General features: G+C 32.9%; 1 protein-coding gene across 1 annotated transcript; it reads right to left on the bottom strand.

The window, feature by feature from the left end:
* Nucleotides 1-638: 638 nt before the first annotated feature.
* Nucleotides 639-12,318, bottom strand: LOC129928430 (FMRFamide receptor-like). The gene is made up of 3 exons (XM_056043113.1): nt 12,207-12,318; nt 1,397-2,431; nt 639-772 (listed from the first exon to the last, which is right to left on the bottom strand). The coding sequence occupies exons 2-3, from the start codon at nt 2,364-2,366 to the stop codon at nt 639-641; spliced, it is 1,104 nt and encodes a 367-aa protein (XP_055899088.1). The 5' UTR covers nt 2,367-2,431; nt 12,207-12,318.
* Nucleotides 12,319-16,752: the final 4,434 nt, after the last annotated feature.

The raw sequence follows: 16,752 nt of genomic DNA, 5'->3' as shown, positions 1-16,752 counted from the left end.
AAAAAAAATCAGTAGCGAATAGTGACTTGCTATTTGTTGCGCCCTAAACGTTTTCTACGAAAATGATCTGCAGAGCATTGTCAGTGACTTTCACAGAGCATGTTTAGGCTACGGTCTTACTATAAACACAAGAAAGACTACTCGGATCTAAGCATTAATATCAATGGACAGAAAATAAATGCAGTGGACAGATTCAGCTGTCTTGGAAGCACACTCTTCCGAAATGGAAAGATCGATAATGAAATCGACTTGCGTATCGCCAAGGCCAGTGCATCCTATAGTAGACTGTCTGAAAATGTTTCGAATAGATGAGGTTTTACCACAAGCACATCGAGCTGTCATCCCTACATTGTTCTAAGCCTCAGAAAAGTGGACAGTATAGAGAAGACCTGCAAAAAAAACTGAACCACTTTTACATGAACTATCTCAGAAATATACTGAAGGTTAAATGGCAAGAATCAATACAGGAAACTTCAAGTCTTCAAAGAGCGGACCTGCAAAGCATCCACACTACCTTGATGTGGATTCAGCTGCAATGGGCAATCCCTATCTGCAGAAACGACTCCTTATGGTCAGTTAAACAATAAGAAGCGCTCGCAGGATTGAAAAAGAAAACGTTTCATGGACACCCTCAAAGCCTATTTGAAAGCCTTCAGCATTGACCCTTGCAACTGGTAGATGGAAGCACATGATAGAGCATCATGTTGTCGCGCCGTGAAAACTGGCGCACAAATTGCAGAGGACAGGAGAACAACTCTTTCAGAAGAAAAGCCTCAGAGAACAAAAGCAAGGTCAAGACACTAATTCCAGCTAAAATATCCAGACTAGTGTGCAGCTTTACATTCCATACTCACATAGATCTCACCACATCTCATTGGCACTCTCCAACAAGTATTTACATCGATATCTTGTTCTACAAAGATGAGGCAACTTAAAGTGAACTACCTGAAGTCATTTTATTCTTGGTCTACACTAGGGCGTGAGATTCCTAAGAAGCAAGTCGAGCCAAATTGAGCTACGTGTGGATAAAAACAAGCTGGAGTGGAATAAAACAAAGGTAAATTAATTGTAGGTAATATTCGATCCACAGTGGTGCACTGCACTTTAAAATGAATTACAGTCTTTTTTTATACTTTGAAAGAGTATAACGGTTAAACTAGCATTATCCCAGTGGCTTACGAGCTCCAACAATATACATCCACTGTCAAAGATTTTTTTTTCATTATTTTTATTCTTGAAACAAAAATCAATAAAATGATTAAAAAAATATCTCAGCAATTAAATAATTTGTGACAAAAAATAATTTTAATAATTTTTTGTTTTTTAAATTCTTAGCCTTAGGATCTTTTTTTATGAAAAAAAAAGTTCATCAAAGTTTTTTTAAATTTTGGACTACTTGTAACGTAAATAACAAAATTAAAAGAAGAGTTTATCTGAGCAAGTAGATTTACAATCCAGAATAGTATCTTAAATTGTTTTTTAGATATCTGAACTAAAGCAAATGTAAAGAGTATTTGTTGAACGAAAAATGGAATTAAAACAAGAAACAAAATTAAAACACAAATAATTAAAACAATTTTAACCGATTTCATTTCTTTTTTACGTTTAGCGATAGCTTCTTTTGAAAATATTGAGGCTTTAGTTTTTGATGTCATAGAAATATTAAAAATTGTAAGACTTGTACATATAAAAATAACACAGAAGGGTAGTAAAGTTAAGAATAAAATTGATGTTATAATGGAATATTTATTTAAAAAGTCAAAGTTTCGATAATATAAATCTCCATATCTTAGAACTGGTATTGTTACGTTTTTGTATTGAATATAATACATTTCATAACTGAAAAAAGAAGGAGTTTGTAAAATAATGTTACAAAAAACTATTCCAACGATAATACATTTCATTCGAAATAAAGTAAAAACTCTGGAAACATGAAATGGAAAGCATATAGCAACCATTCTTTCAATAGAAACTAACGTCACTAAATGGATACTAGCAATAACTGCCAAAAAATTAAATCTACTAAAAATTAGGTTGTTTGTTATAAAAACCCATTGATAAATATACCAGTGAATAAAAAATGCAGACTCAGACAAAATAAATGATATTTGTGTAATAGAATAAATTAAATCACAAATAGAAATAAATAACAGTACTATATTAGTTGTGTCCTGCATTTTATGATAAGATAAAATGATTATATTAAGTATGCTTCCTAATATTCCCAATAGAGAAAGAATATTTGCTATAATAATATTGGTGACAAATAGAATTACCATATAAACGTCATCACTAACATCAGAACTAGCAGGTGAAACTTTCTGAGTCAGATTGGAAATAATATCAATTGTCCTGGAACTGTTCATTGTACTTCACCGTAAAGTTTCAGTCAATACGGATGACTTTCTTTTTAGTATTAACTTGTGTATACCTGAAAGTAAAAATAAAATGTAATATTTAAAAGATATTTCAGACTATAGAGCCGTGACATTTATATCAAAAGGTACGTTCACATTTGATTAGAGTAATACCATTAGTAAAATCACTAAATTTAGAGACTTGAGGGCACTTCAATACAGAAAAATGAATAGTACAGTATCAATAATACATAAAACACAGGAAAAAGAGAAACAAAACCTAAAGAAATACTCAAAAAGACATCGAGATAGAGGCGCATTTCTTATTCCATATGCTAGGACAAATTTGTACAAGTGGTCGTTCTTCCCAAGTTTCATTTGAAAATAGTATAGAATGGGTTGCCTAAATCAGCCAGAAAAACAAACGACTTAGCAGAGTTTAAGTAACTGATTGACTCGCATGACTAGATTGAGACTTGAGATGCCTAAGACGTTATTTATCTTCTTTTCTGAAGTAAAGATAAAAAAAAAGATATCACTTGTCTGGAGCAGTTTGGATAATGAAAAGGGGGGGGGGGATAAATGAGGCTTGTTGTAAGAATTGAATTTGAACTCTAGGACTCGAATCAACACATTAACAACTGTGCCAGCAAAGGGCTTATGAAAATAGGTTTAAGGTTATCTATAGTAAGTTAAGCAACGACCAATCCTCTATACAAAGTAATAAGAGAGCTAATTTAGCTTATGTCACCACATCTTTCAAGTACAATTTATTTCCTTTGTTCGATACCAAACAAAATAATTAACTACCAATAGATAATTAACTAATTAGTTTTCTTTTATTGTATCTTGTTTTGTCAGGTACAAGAAATAATTGTAAAAATTTCAAGTTGTTCTGATATTGGGTGAGGGAGAAATAACGTGTACAAACGTTTTGCCAGACATACATATAAAGTTAAAATAAGATTGGTAAAAAGCAACATTTTTTGATGGCTTTAGGCAAACCCTGGCACATCGTCAAACGATTTCTATAACGTCTCTATGTAATAGCCGAGAAGTGCTGGTACAATTGTATTTAAATTATATTAATAGTGTTACAAAGAGTTAGCTAACATTAAATAATAATAATATTTAAAAAAAATAAATATGATACATAAATCCTCTTTCTAATAACCCTTGACTAATCGTTATATTATTTACTTTTTCATATATATATATATATATATATATATATATATATATATATATATATATATATATATATATGTGTGTGTGTGTGTGTGTGTGTGTGGGTGTGTGTAGTATATATATATGAATAAGATACGTTGATTTATCATTTTTATATAATTTAAATGTTTATTCTTACTTTGTTTTAATCACTGTAACATTTTTAAAATAGAAAATCGGGTTCTCATTTAAACACAGCCAACCTCCCCCCCCTACCCAATAAATAATTAAGTGTTACACATTATAAGAAATGAATAGAATTTTTTTTTTTTTTACAATTAAAAAAAATGATCTGTTAATAAAAATCTTATCTACGAAATTGAAACATTATTTTAAAAATTATATATCTAGGTTTTAAATTAAATAAATAGTATATTTATATGTTTACCCATCTGAATGTTAAAGCTTGCAAACTCAAAGATTTGTGGTAGTGCAGAAATTAGCTTTTCAATCGGATGAAAATTGGTAATATTTAAACGCTTTTGTTTCAAATAAAATTTACTCACTCCTAAAATAAAATTGACTAGCTTTTCAAAAAGGTAATAACTTAAAGCAAGTGTTTCGAACAAGTTGTAAAAATTTAATTAATTTATATTGTATTTAATATTTTATTGTTTAACAAGAACCCCGTTCTTTCTAATATAAAACACTTTTCTTTGAAAAAAAGTTCTCTTACAATTACATATCATCTATTTGACAATAATTGAAGCAGGCATAAAACTGATCCAAGGCACATGCAGGATTATTCTTTAATGTGCGGTTTGACGTAAATAATTTTTTATCTTATTTTTCAACTAAACAAATGAAATAATTTTTTATTAGCTTCTTAGCAGGACACAACGTAATCTGATCGAGCAAAACATTCCCTCTTTGATTAGCTCCAAAGAAAGCTGGTTGAGTACTTCAAAGCGTCGCACGTTCATCAGAATCCTGAAAGATATACTGGCTTGTAAAAAATTATATAAAGCTGTCTGATAAGGACATCTCAGATTCGGTTTGGTAAACCTGAATCATCCAATTTAATGATAAGAACGCATCAGAAGATGAAAACTAAAAATTAAATTAAAATTAAATTATGGCTTTTATATAGCACTATTTTCATGCTTTCACGTGTTGGTTAAATCTGAGTTGTGGACCAGTGAGTGGAAGGGGTATCTTTAGGTGCTCACTCAACACATCTCTGCCAGAGTTGGGTGTCGAACCTCGAGCCCCCTTCATAGGTAGCCAAGCCAAGTCAAGTTTAAGCGCACTTAGCCTGAGAGCTGTGAGCTGTGAGCTCCCTCAGTAGGGTCCGGGGCGGAGCACTATTTCTGGTATTTAAAACATAAACAATTCATATTCTGAGGTATCTACGTTGCATTATCCTGCTATTAAATAAGGCTAGTTCACAAACGAAATCTGCTATTCACTGCACTTTATTAATGGAGTCCAGCGACTTGTAAAGATTTGTAACCCCACTTGGCTACGCACGTGGCATTTGGTGACTGTAGTTTGCTTTAGATTATATATCGAAAACGGAAGTTTTATCGTCAAAACTATTGTTGAGGGAGAGTGTTTAAACTAAAAAAATCTCTGGACGTTTTTTTCTTTTAAACAAACGCAGCACCTCTTTATGTTCATAGGTTCATAGTATTTGATGATTATAGTTTGCTTTAGAGCAGGTGTGGGCAAATATAGAAATGCGAAGGTATTTAAACTTTTTAGAATGACGCGTAGAGACAATGTTTCTTACCTCTTCCTCAAGAGTGATAAGAATCAGAAGTCAATAGTTACTTTAGATATTTAAAATTACTTATTTTTAATACCTTCGCATTTTTTTATGTATAATCTGTGGGAATACCTGATTTCTCTACGTGTCCGCGGGTCGCATAAGATTATTCTTATTGGTTATATTTCGAAACATTCAGTCAAAGACACAAACTCATGCTGGTACTTATTCAATGCTATGAAGAACTGTGTTGAAAGTGTTGGGTTGGCTTGGAGTAAGATGGCGAGTGTAACAACAGATGGAGCCAGTGATTTCAGTGTGAGAAACAGTTTTTTTAAAATAAATTAAAGAACAATTACAACAATATTTCAACCATCTATATTATAAAGTAGAATGTGAGGTGTATGTATGTATGTATGTATGTATGTATGTATGTATGTATGTATGTATGTATGTATGTATGTATGTATGTATGTATGTATGTATGTATGTATGTATGTATGTTACTTATAGACATCAAAACCGCTTGACCAATCTTGATAAAACTAGGCAGGAATGTTCGTTGGGTACTAACTTAGACCGTTGTGTATGTATTGTAGCCCTAAAACAAACTTAAGACCCTCAAAAAAAATAAAGTTGTCCGACTCTATTACAGCTATAGTATTTTATGGATCTAGGTCATGTCTACAATGTTGACATGAGAAAAGATAGAAAGGATTTAGATCTAGATCTAATTTTAAGAAATACACTTTGCGCAGATAGTTTTTTACTTTGACACATGAAAATACAAAAGAAGATCCATTGATTTCATTGTATAATAAAATTAACCTTCAATTTTGTGTTTCAAAAGCATTTTTTACATAAATTTGTTCCTTATATCTGTGACTACAGATTTCCTGACGAACATTCTTTCATTAGACAATACCGTAATGAATCGCGTACTAAATATTAATTCGTTTAATTGTTTACTTTATAATCCCATCCCTAGATCTAAAACTCTAATTCAACTCTAAGATGATAAAACTTCTCTTCGCACAGATAGTTTTATACTTTAACATAAACATATTAATTAAAGTCCATTCATTTCATATTTTGATCAAATAAACATTCAAATTTGGTTTTCTAAAGCTACATTCGTTTACGAAAGCTGCGAAGCCGAGTTGAGATAGGCCTAGATCTATATTCATTCATGAATCGCGTACTAAAAATTATTTCGTTTAATTGTTCACTTTATAATCCCATTCATTGAACAAAGCTATAGCTCTTTTCGTTTTTAATAGATAAGAATGTATCGGCTTCGGGTAAACCCATTTTCGCAAAACTAATTTTATTTTCGTAGCGAAAGAGAAATAACGTGAAAGGATCATTAGCTACGTTTAACATACATCTAAATCCAATCCACTAGATTATCCAAAAGCATTTTTTACATAAATTAGTTCCTGATATCTGTGACTACAGATTTCCTGGCGAACATTCTTTCATTAGACATTACCAAATGGTTACACATTAACATCTCTGTACTGAGTCTATTCCTAGGCCTAGGTCTAAAACTCTTATTGAACTCTAAGATGATAAAACTTCTTTTCGCAAAGATAGTTTTATGCTTTAACACATAAACATACTAATTATTGTCCATTCATTTGGTATTTTAATCAATTTAACATTCAAATTTGTTTTTCTAAAGCATTTTTAATACATTCGTTCGCTGTTCGCTAAAGTTGCGTAGCCGTGTTTAGATAGGCCCATATTCATTCATGAAAAAAAGTTCACGCATGCGCAGCACAGAATGAGCTCTATAAAAGGCAATTTTTAACTCTAGATTAGTGTAGATTTAAATCTATGTCTACCTCAAGATCTACTTTATACTTTATACACATGAACATACAAAATTAAGTCTATTCATCTCAAATTTTAATCAAATATATGTAAGCCTACAAGCAAATGTTTTAATTTGAAAAAAAAATGGATTTAAGCCTATTAGCTATTTTGATTTGATAGCTTCATTCACAGTATTTTTACATTGACACGTTCGCTTTACTTATTACATTATTATTTCGTTTAATTGTTTACAAAACACTCTCAGTGACTATATTGAAAGTAATGCGCAAATAAAGACCCGCGGGTCGCGGGTAACATATGTCTAGTAAACTCTAAACGAGAAAGTTTGCGCAAAGATTCATTGAATATTAAACATATTATTAACCAAATTATCACAGTGATCTAGCTTATCAGAGCTAGGTTCTAAACCACAGGCAGTTCCGAGAAGTACTTTAAGATTTGGAAACAAAACATTCCGATGTTCTGTACCACAGTAGTATTCGATGGCTTAGCATGGACAATGTACTGAAAAGAATATGTAATCTCAAGGAAGAAATTGCTATATTTCTTAAACGATACTGACTGTGATTTTGTTTGTTACTAATATTTCTATTGAAGAGTCAAAGACAGACTTTATCTTTGCCGTCGAACCCTGCAAAATGGGTTGTTTGCACATGAAATGTATGTGCATGTTAAATCTTTTCAAACAAAGCTTTCCTATTTCTCCAGGTAAGCAAGTGGAAACAGGTTTTGTCATTTCCCTTTGCTGAAAGGTGAAACTATTTCTAATGAAATGGTTTGAAAGTAAAAACAATATTTAGATTCCTTGATTGTGGACTTTGAAATCAGCTCACCATTTAGTGCAGAAGCTGATTCAGCTCAAGAGTACATACCATCAAGCAAACTATGACATGAAAGAGAAATTCAACTCAGTTCTTCCACTGAATTTTTATGGGTTCCAGAAGCTTAAAAATCTTTAAAACTTTACACTTTACTTTTCACATTAATTGGGTCCACATACATCTGTGAACATTTTCTTTGTTTTAAAACAAACAAATTTAAGAACAGGTCTATGCTGACTGACTGAAATTGACACTAGTCACAAGAATAACAACTAGTAAGCTAATTCCACAGTTCCAGAACATTTTTAATATTAACATATTTTAATATACATATATTAATGCGCCCCCCCATGTCCATTTGTTTAAATGCGGCCCTCGGTAGTAAAAGGTTGCCCATCACTGCTTTAGAGTAATATTGAAGAAGGGGTTTTCAACTTAAAGCCTTCTAGAAACGTTGAGCCCATGGAGCGCATTGGTCTCTCAGGGGAATCAGTTCACATAGGTACAAGGACATTTCTTTATTGCAGATGCACGGATGACAAAGTGCGACCACATTGTAGTCGATTCTCGCTTTCACGGGAAGTCAATAAAGTGTGCACGAGAGAGCAGTAGCAGAATCTCGTCTTGTTTTCTGTAGGACAATTCGTGCAGCATTGTTCTGAAATCGTTGCAGTTTGGCGATTTTGTCATCAGTTTTACCTCTATCACGGCGTCGCAGTATTGAATATGGGAGAGTATGAATGCTACAGCCCTCTTTTTTGTTGACTTCGTAGTCAAATATGGTCGAATCTGGCCAAATCTGCGTAACTGCTAATAAAGACCCTTGCAGAGCTGACGTAAGTGTGGGTCGAAAGGTAGTGTTGAGTCAAAGAAAACTCCAAGATTGAGAACTACATGGACAAAAAATCTGGCGGTTCATGATAAAATAGGAATCTTTGCTTTCGACTTTTGTGATATTTCGAGTTACAATCTTAATTATTTCTGTCTTGTTTTCGTTCATCTTGAGTTTATTCTCAACCATCCAATCGCTCACCCTTGCAACGGTACTACTGATTTTTTACCGCTAAAGGCAGCACCTCTGAGAGTAATGAGGAATTATATAACTGAGTCATTGGCAAAGAAGTTGTATAAGATGACTTGGTTGTATGACACCGCTGAGTGGGTATGTATACATGAGGAACAATACTGGACCTATGCTCGATACTTGGGTACTCCGTATTTCAAGAGAAAGCTTATTGACATTGTCCCTTTGACGACGACACTAAGGGTGCGTTCAGTCAGGTAGAATCTAATCCACTTTAGGACATTTCCTGCTAAACCAAAAGTGGCAGAGAATCTGACCATCAAAATCTCATGGTCTAGCGTATTAATAGCTGCGGATAGGTCGTGCATTGAAAGTATTGATATGTTGCCGATGTCGGAATTGTTAATTATTATTGTCATCAATTCCAATGGCTGCCTGGTCGTGCGGTTTGCACGCTGGACTGTCGTTCAGATTTATCGATGGTCCCGGGTTCAAACCCTGCCCGCTCCCATCCCCCGTCGTCCTGCGGGAGGTTTGGACTAGGAAGTAATTATCTTCAACTCTGAAGGAACATCCGAAACATGTAAAACATTTTACAAACAAGCTTGCAGCCTAAAGCGCAAAACAGTGGTCAGGATCTGAATCTAAGTACGTAAGAATTCACGTAAATGTGCATATAATTAATTCTTGAGCCTATAAACCAGTAAAGGAATTTTCATAATGTATTTACTGGTATCTATCTATATAATTCTCTTCATGGCTCAAGAGTTTGAACACGCAAGAAGAAGTAAAGGAAAGATCACTCTTTTATTTCTGCAAGTCAACTAGAGTTACTCTACGAAAAAATAAAAAGGGGGGGGGGGAAGTAGTATTCACCCGCCTACAAAATAGCAGACTTAACCGTTGTGACCAAAAAAGTCATGGAAAGATCATTCTTTTTTATTCTAGCGGTCTGCGAAAAAAAGAGGGGAGGAGAAGAACAAGTAATCTGTTCAGTATTTACCCGTCACTAAATAACAGGGCCGGACTTTATCATTGTCGAGCCCTATGCGAAACGGATTTCGAGGGGCCAAATTTCGATAGGGATACGGATAATAAGTGAAATCTAAGAGTTTGTATTAGAAAATAAATTCGTCTTTGCATTTTATTCATTCTTTACTACGTACAGAACTACTTTAACAGTCTTGCATGTAGCGAAGTCTTACAGTATATCATAATTTTTTTTATTTCCTACATAGATCACGCACAATAGCAAGAATTACCAAATGTTTTAATCTATCTACGAGAATTGTTGACCTCAAGTAATTCTTCATTAGTTTGAGGCGCGAGAAGCTTCTTTCACTAGATTCCACACAGGGCCGGTCCTACAGGTTGCTGGGCACTATGCGAAATTGATTGCGCGGGGCCTAATTTGGGTTGTGATAAGGATAATTAGTGAAAATTAAGATTTTGTATTAGAAAAGAAATTCGTCTTTGCATTTTATTTATATTTGACTAAGTACAAAATCACTGTCAAATTAACTTTACGAGCCATCTACAGTAGATAGTAGTTTCCCAACAAAAAGCCGATAAACATTCAGATCTGTCTTTTAGATTTACAATCGACTAGCAAAATATTGCTTTTGTTTTTTTTCCCTCAGACGACGAGATAGATTTAGATCTATATTTGTATGCCAGTGACTATTGCAGTAAATTAAGTATTTGAACTTCTTGTTTTGGTTACTATTCGGCTTATTATTGAATTTATTTTGAATGAAAGCCGATTTTTTTTAAATTGCGAGTAGGATTGGCGTTTTTCATATTGAATGACACCCCGAAATGACAACTTTGTCTGTTTTAAGATCTGCATGAGTTTTTCAGAAGATTTTAATAATTTCAGGAGATTTTCATGACTTTTTCTTATATTTTATAATTTCAGGAGAATTCCAGGAACCCTTTAATAATAAGTTAAAATAGTTTAATTTAAATAATTTACACATAGATTTCGCATCGCGCGGGGCCTATGAAAGTGCGGGGCCCACTGCGGCCGCATAGGTTGTAGTGGCCTAAGACCGGCCCTGATTCCACAGTTACGGGTATTGTATAATGCCGTTTTTTTTTAATCGCGCGTAAGATTGGCGTTTTCAATATCGATTGACACCAGAAAATGACAATTTTTGTTTATATATTTCAGGAGATTTGTATGAGTTTTCAAAAGATTTAAATAATTTTCAGATATTTCCAGGACTTTGTCGTATATTTAGCAATTTCAGGAGAAATTTGTTATAAGTTATAAAACGGTTTAATTTAATAATTTATACACCTAGAATTAGCGCGGTTCCTATGAAAGTGCGGGTCCCACTGCGGTCGCATAGGTTGCAGTTGCCTATGGCCGGCCCTGCAAAATAGTGGCGTATGCTACACCGCCGGTCGACTAGTAGTAAATAAAAGTCTAGAGTGCAATCACTACCAACATTGAGATTGACACACAGCCTGCTCAACAAATGTGAATCGAGCATAACTTTGACACACAGCCTGCCCAACAAATGTGAATCGAGCATAACTTTGACACATAGCCTGCCCAACAGATGTGAATCGAGCATAACTTTGACACATAGCCAGCCCAACAGATGTGAATCGAGCATAACTTTGACACATAGCCAGCCCAACAGATGTGAATCGAGCATAACTTACATTAGTGTATAATACCTCCAAGCAACAATGAATAACAAAAAGAAAGAGAGGGTGATATTGGACGGGGTTGGAATCAAATGTCTTTCCATCCAGAAACAAGAGAAACATTTTAAAAATATATTTAAAAAAAAAAAAAAACAATTCCTCCATTATTAAGCTTCAAATATAATGAAATAATTTAACAAAATTTTTGATCTATTCGGGTATCGAACTTGTATCATCCTCAGCAGCTAGAACTTACCATTTTTTTTTTATTATGCCAGCGAGAAAGATACTTTTTTGCGATTATTTATATGGACATCTAGCTCTAACATCTAGACCTAAAGTTCTGATTTAGAAATCTTAAGATCTAATCTAAATCTATTTCTATATCTTTAATCTAGATGTAATCTTTATTAGATTTACGTAAAAATATAAGCAACGCTTGTTAAATTGACTCAGTTAATGCAAAAATAATGTCGACGAGCGTTTAAAAGAAAAATACTTAAAACACATTTGTTATTAATTAAAAAAAAAAACTTTTTAAAATCATATCAGAACACAAACTTTGAACAAACCAATGAAATTTCGTAGACTTGATAAGTTATTTTCTAGAAATAAAGGATACATATAAATTACACTGTAAAAGAGAAAGAATAAATGGCAATGTTAAAGGAATTTATACAGAATAACTGCATTTTAACATCCATTATTTAAAGGTTATTTATATAACGTTACGAGGAACATGGTTAGATTGTTAAGACAATGCAGATGTCAATATTACATTAGCTTAATGTTTTTCCAGTCTATGCTGTGCGTCCTCACTTTGAGTGTCATTAGTCGGTAATAGTTTGACCTTTATCTGCTTGTAACACCTCTTTGGGTAATATTGTTGAAGAGAAAAGAACATTTATTGATTTACCCATTTATAAATCTCTATAGTGTTGCCAATTTGTACAAGTAAAAGTATTCTCTATAAGCATTTGATAAATACTAAAGAATGTTGTAGTGAATTTTATTTTAAAATTTGTGATATAGAATATGTAATTTGGGTACCTCGTCAAAATAGCGCGGAAAAAATAGCGCCGACAAAATAGCGCGAACAAAATAGCGCAGAAAAAATATATTTTAGTCATTTTGAAAGAAATACTTTAGATATCGTAAAATATGAATAGAGTAAATTTTTTTTACTGCATTTTGACTTGCCTTCTCAAAATCTAACATCACACTCTGTGGAGCAAGAGTTGGTCTTAGCTCCAGCATTATCTTACAGAGTCAAACATAGTCAGGACATTACTAATAATCTGGTACTTTTATACACATCATATATAAGTCCGCGCTATTTTGTCTCGCTCTATTTTTTCGAAAAATTTCGCGCTATTTTGTCGGCGCTATTTTGTCAGCGCTATTTTGTCCGCGCTATTTTGACTGGTCACCTGTAATTTGATTTATTAACAAAGCAAACATTATATTAAAATTATTTTATCATAACGGACAAAACTCGAAGTCGATTAATCACAAGTTACAATGTTACCTTCATATATTTTTTCTATGTTTTTTTTAGTCATTTCAAGAATTTACTGCAATTTATTTTTGCAGAGAAATATCAAGTATCGATCTTTAAGTGTTTCTGTGAAGCTCCACACAACCTGTAACATTTCCATAAAAATGTATTACTAAGGCTTTCTTTACGCTATGCATATATATCTATACTATAAAGTAGAATGTGAGGTGTATGTATGTGACTTATAGACATCAAAACCGCTTGACCAATCTTGAATAAACTTGACAGGAATGTTTCTTGGGTACCAACTTAGACCGTAGTGTATGTATTGTAGCCCTAAAACAAACTTAAGACCCTTAAAAAAAAAAATAAAGTTGTCCGACTCTATTACAGCTATAGTATTTTATGGATCTAGGTCATGGTTAACAATGTTGACATGAGAAAAGATCGAAAGGATTTATACCTAGATCTAATTTTAAGAAATACACTTTGCGCAGATAGTTTTTTACTTTGACACATGAAAATACAAAAGAAGATCCATTGATTTCATTGTATAATAAAATTAACCTTCAATTTTGTGTTTCAAAAGCATTTTTACTACCGTAATGAATCGCGTACTAAAAATTAATTCGTTTAATTGTTTACTTTATAATCCCATCCCTAGATCTAAAACTCTAATTCAACTCTAAGATGATAAAACTTCTCTTCGCACAGATAGTTTTATACTTTAACAGATACACATACTAATTGTAGTCCATTCATTTCATATTTTGATCGAATAAACATTCAAATTTGGTTTTCTAAAGCATTTTTAAGAGACCACATTCGTTTACGAAAGCTGCGAAGCCGAGTTGAGATAGGCCTAGATCTATATTCATTCATGAATCGCGTACTAAAAATTATTTCGTTTAATTGTTCACTTTATAATCCCATTCATTTAACAAAGCTATCGCTCTTTTCGTTTTTAATAGATATGAATGTTTCAAGAGTTTCATGTATACATCCATACTAGAATTTCAACTCTCCGTCCATTGAGCTTTTATAATAAAACGAATAAGCAATGTTAAAAGAAGTAAAAGATAAAGAAAACATGCAAATATATTATCCCAGGAGTTTCACATGTAATCTTATGTTTACCAGAAAGAAGAATGAATGTAAATGTCGTTTTGTCTTGTATAATATATTCACACTTAATAAAATAACGATTCTTGTTGTACAGCCTATGATTACATTACATAAAATGCATTGTAAGCCTTGAATTGAAGTTTACTTTGTCAAATGATTCCTTGGGCCTCCTTAGTAAGACCTAAAGCAGTCATTCTATGACATCTTTTTTAAAAAGCTTTATCAATAATTTTCTTTTTTTTAAACTAATCAATACAAAATTAAACAATTAGTGTCATATAAGCGTTAACTAAAAGAGCAACTTTAATTGCCCTGTATTCTTATTAAGTAAATATTTAGAGTGAAAAAAAATCACGTTCAAACCACTAGCGGAGCCAGAACTTTGGAGGGGGGGGGGCGTTTTTTTTTCCAAACCCTAACCTTAACGCCCAGTAAACCCTAACCCTATGCATAAACGTGCGTACAGCAGTGTTTCTCAACCTTCGGCGAAAAAAAAACAGTCATGTTGAGGCCTTTCTCTTGCAAGCTTGGGGGTCCGGGGGAGCGCTGCAAGCTTCCCCAGTGGGGTTCGTGGCTTAAGCCCCTACGCCAAAAGCGTTTTCTTGCATTTTTTCACTGCAGAAACGCACCATTCTGACATCTACTGCTCATTATTTATCAGTGGGGTTCGGGACAAGACACCAATAGCAAAGACAAACAGACACAAACACTCTTTTGTTCCCCTGGCAATCAAATCATTAAATAAGAACAATCTGGTATAAACTTTGTCACATGTAAATTATGAGTCTGGTGTGAATGTACATTTTGGTTTCTTATAGTTATAATGTTTTTTGTTTGGTGTAATGCACAAATTGTAAGACAAATTTCCATACGGACAATATAGATTATTATTATTATTATTATTATGAATTTATAGGCCCTTAATACATTGCAAATAAAACCGATTTGTTCCTTGAAAAGATAAGATACCCCACATCTTTAGATTAAGGCTTTGAGGATCGCCGGCGAAAAAAAAATTATTCAATAAATAATATTCAATACAATTCAAACTTAAATTGTGAGTTATAGTCCAAAATTTATTTAACTATAAAAATAGATTGAGTAAAGGTTGTAAAAAGGCGACTAGGGAAACATTATTTGGGTTTAGAACTCATCTCAATCGTGACTCTTATACTGAAAAATTTCGTTTAAATTCTAACTTTTTCAAAGCAAAGTCTTTCTTAAAATAAGTATGATAAATTCATGTGAAATTACATAAACTCTGTCTGGAAAGGGGAGGGGTGGTAAAATGAAAACGATTAATCCTCGCTCCTTTTTTGTAATTTCTGCTAATAATAGCATTTTACATTAAAGAATAGGGGGTGGGGCGACTCGATATAAGAATTTAATTTATAGCATATATAAATTATATTAGTGACATATTTTTTTTTATTCTGTAATTTCTTAACTATAATACAAAAAGAAAAAGTATTGGTGTGTCCGATGGGGGAAAGGCGATTGCATGTATCACCCCTCCCACCTTTTTCCTTGAATATTTACTAATCATAAAATTCTCGATTTTTCTCTCTGTCTTTCTTTCTATATATTTTTCCCTCTATCTTTCTCACTCTATCTTTCTATCTCTCTTTCTCTCTCTATCTTTCTCTCTATCTTTCTCTCTATCTTTCTCTCTTAATCTTTCTCTCTATTTTTCTCTCTCTTTCTCACTCTATCTTTCTATCTTTCTCTCTTTCTCTTTATTACTATATCTTTCTATCTATCTTTCGATCTCTCTTTCTTACTATATCTTTCTATCTCTCTTTCTCTCTCTATCTTTCTCTCTATCTTTCTCTCTATCTTTCTCTCTTAATCTTTCTCTCTATCTTTCTCTATCTTTCTCACTCTATCTTTCTATCTTTCTCTCTTTCTCTTTATCACTATATCTTTCTATCTATCTTTCGATCTCTCTTTCTTACTATATCTTTCTATCTTTCTCTCTATCTTTCTCACTCTATCTCTCTTTCTCTCTCTATCTTTCTATCTATCTTTCTCACTCTATCTTTCTCTCTCTCTTTCTCTCTCTAACTTTTTCACTCTTTCTATCTATCTTTCTCTCTATCTCTTTCTCTCTCAATCTTTCTCAATCGATCTTTCTATCTATCTTTCTCTCTATCTTTCTCTCACTTTCTCACTCTATCTTTCTATCTATCTTTCTCTCTATCTTTTTATCTCTCTTTCTCACTATAACTTTCTCTCTATCTTTGTCTCTATCTTTCTCTCTCTATCTTTCTTACTCTATCTTTCTATCTATCTTTCTCTCTATCTTTCTTTCTCTCTATCTTTCTCACTCTATCCTTCTATCTCTCTATCTCTATCTTTCTTTCTCTCTTTCTCTCTCTCTTTCACTATCTTTTTCTCTATACTTCTCTCTCTACTATTCTCTCTATCTTTCTCTTTATCGTAAAGGTTGGAAAAAGGCGACTAGGAAAAGATTATCTGGGTTTAGAACTCATCTC

This window comes from Biomphalaria glabrata, chromosome 1 (assembly GCF_947242115.1).
Source record: "Biomphalaria glabrata chromosome 1, xgBioGlab47.1, whole genome shotgun sequence".
Taxonomy (NCBI): domain Eukaryota; kingdom Metazoa; phylum Mollusca; class Gastropoda; family Planorbidae; genus Biomphalaria; species Biomphalaria glabrata.
The sequence above is the reverse complement of the archived record's forward strand: the minus strand, read 5'-3'. Positions and strand labels throughout refer to the sequence as shown.

Bases quoted from the DNA above. Each gene is read 5' to 3' on its own strand.
- LOC129928430 (XM_056043113.1), bottom strand. From the start codon at position 2,366: ATGAACAGTTCCAGGACAATTGATATTATTTCCAATCTGACTCAGAAA. The intron at 773-1,396 runs GTAGTCCAAAAT...TTGTTCTCTGAG, and splicing joins TTTTGTTATTTACGTTACAA to GCTTTTCTTCTGAAAGAGTT.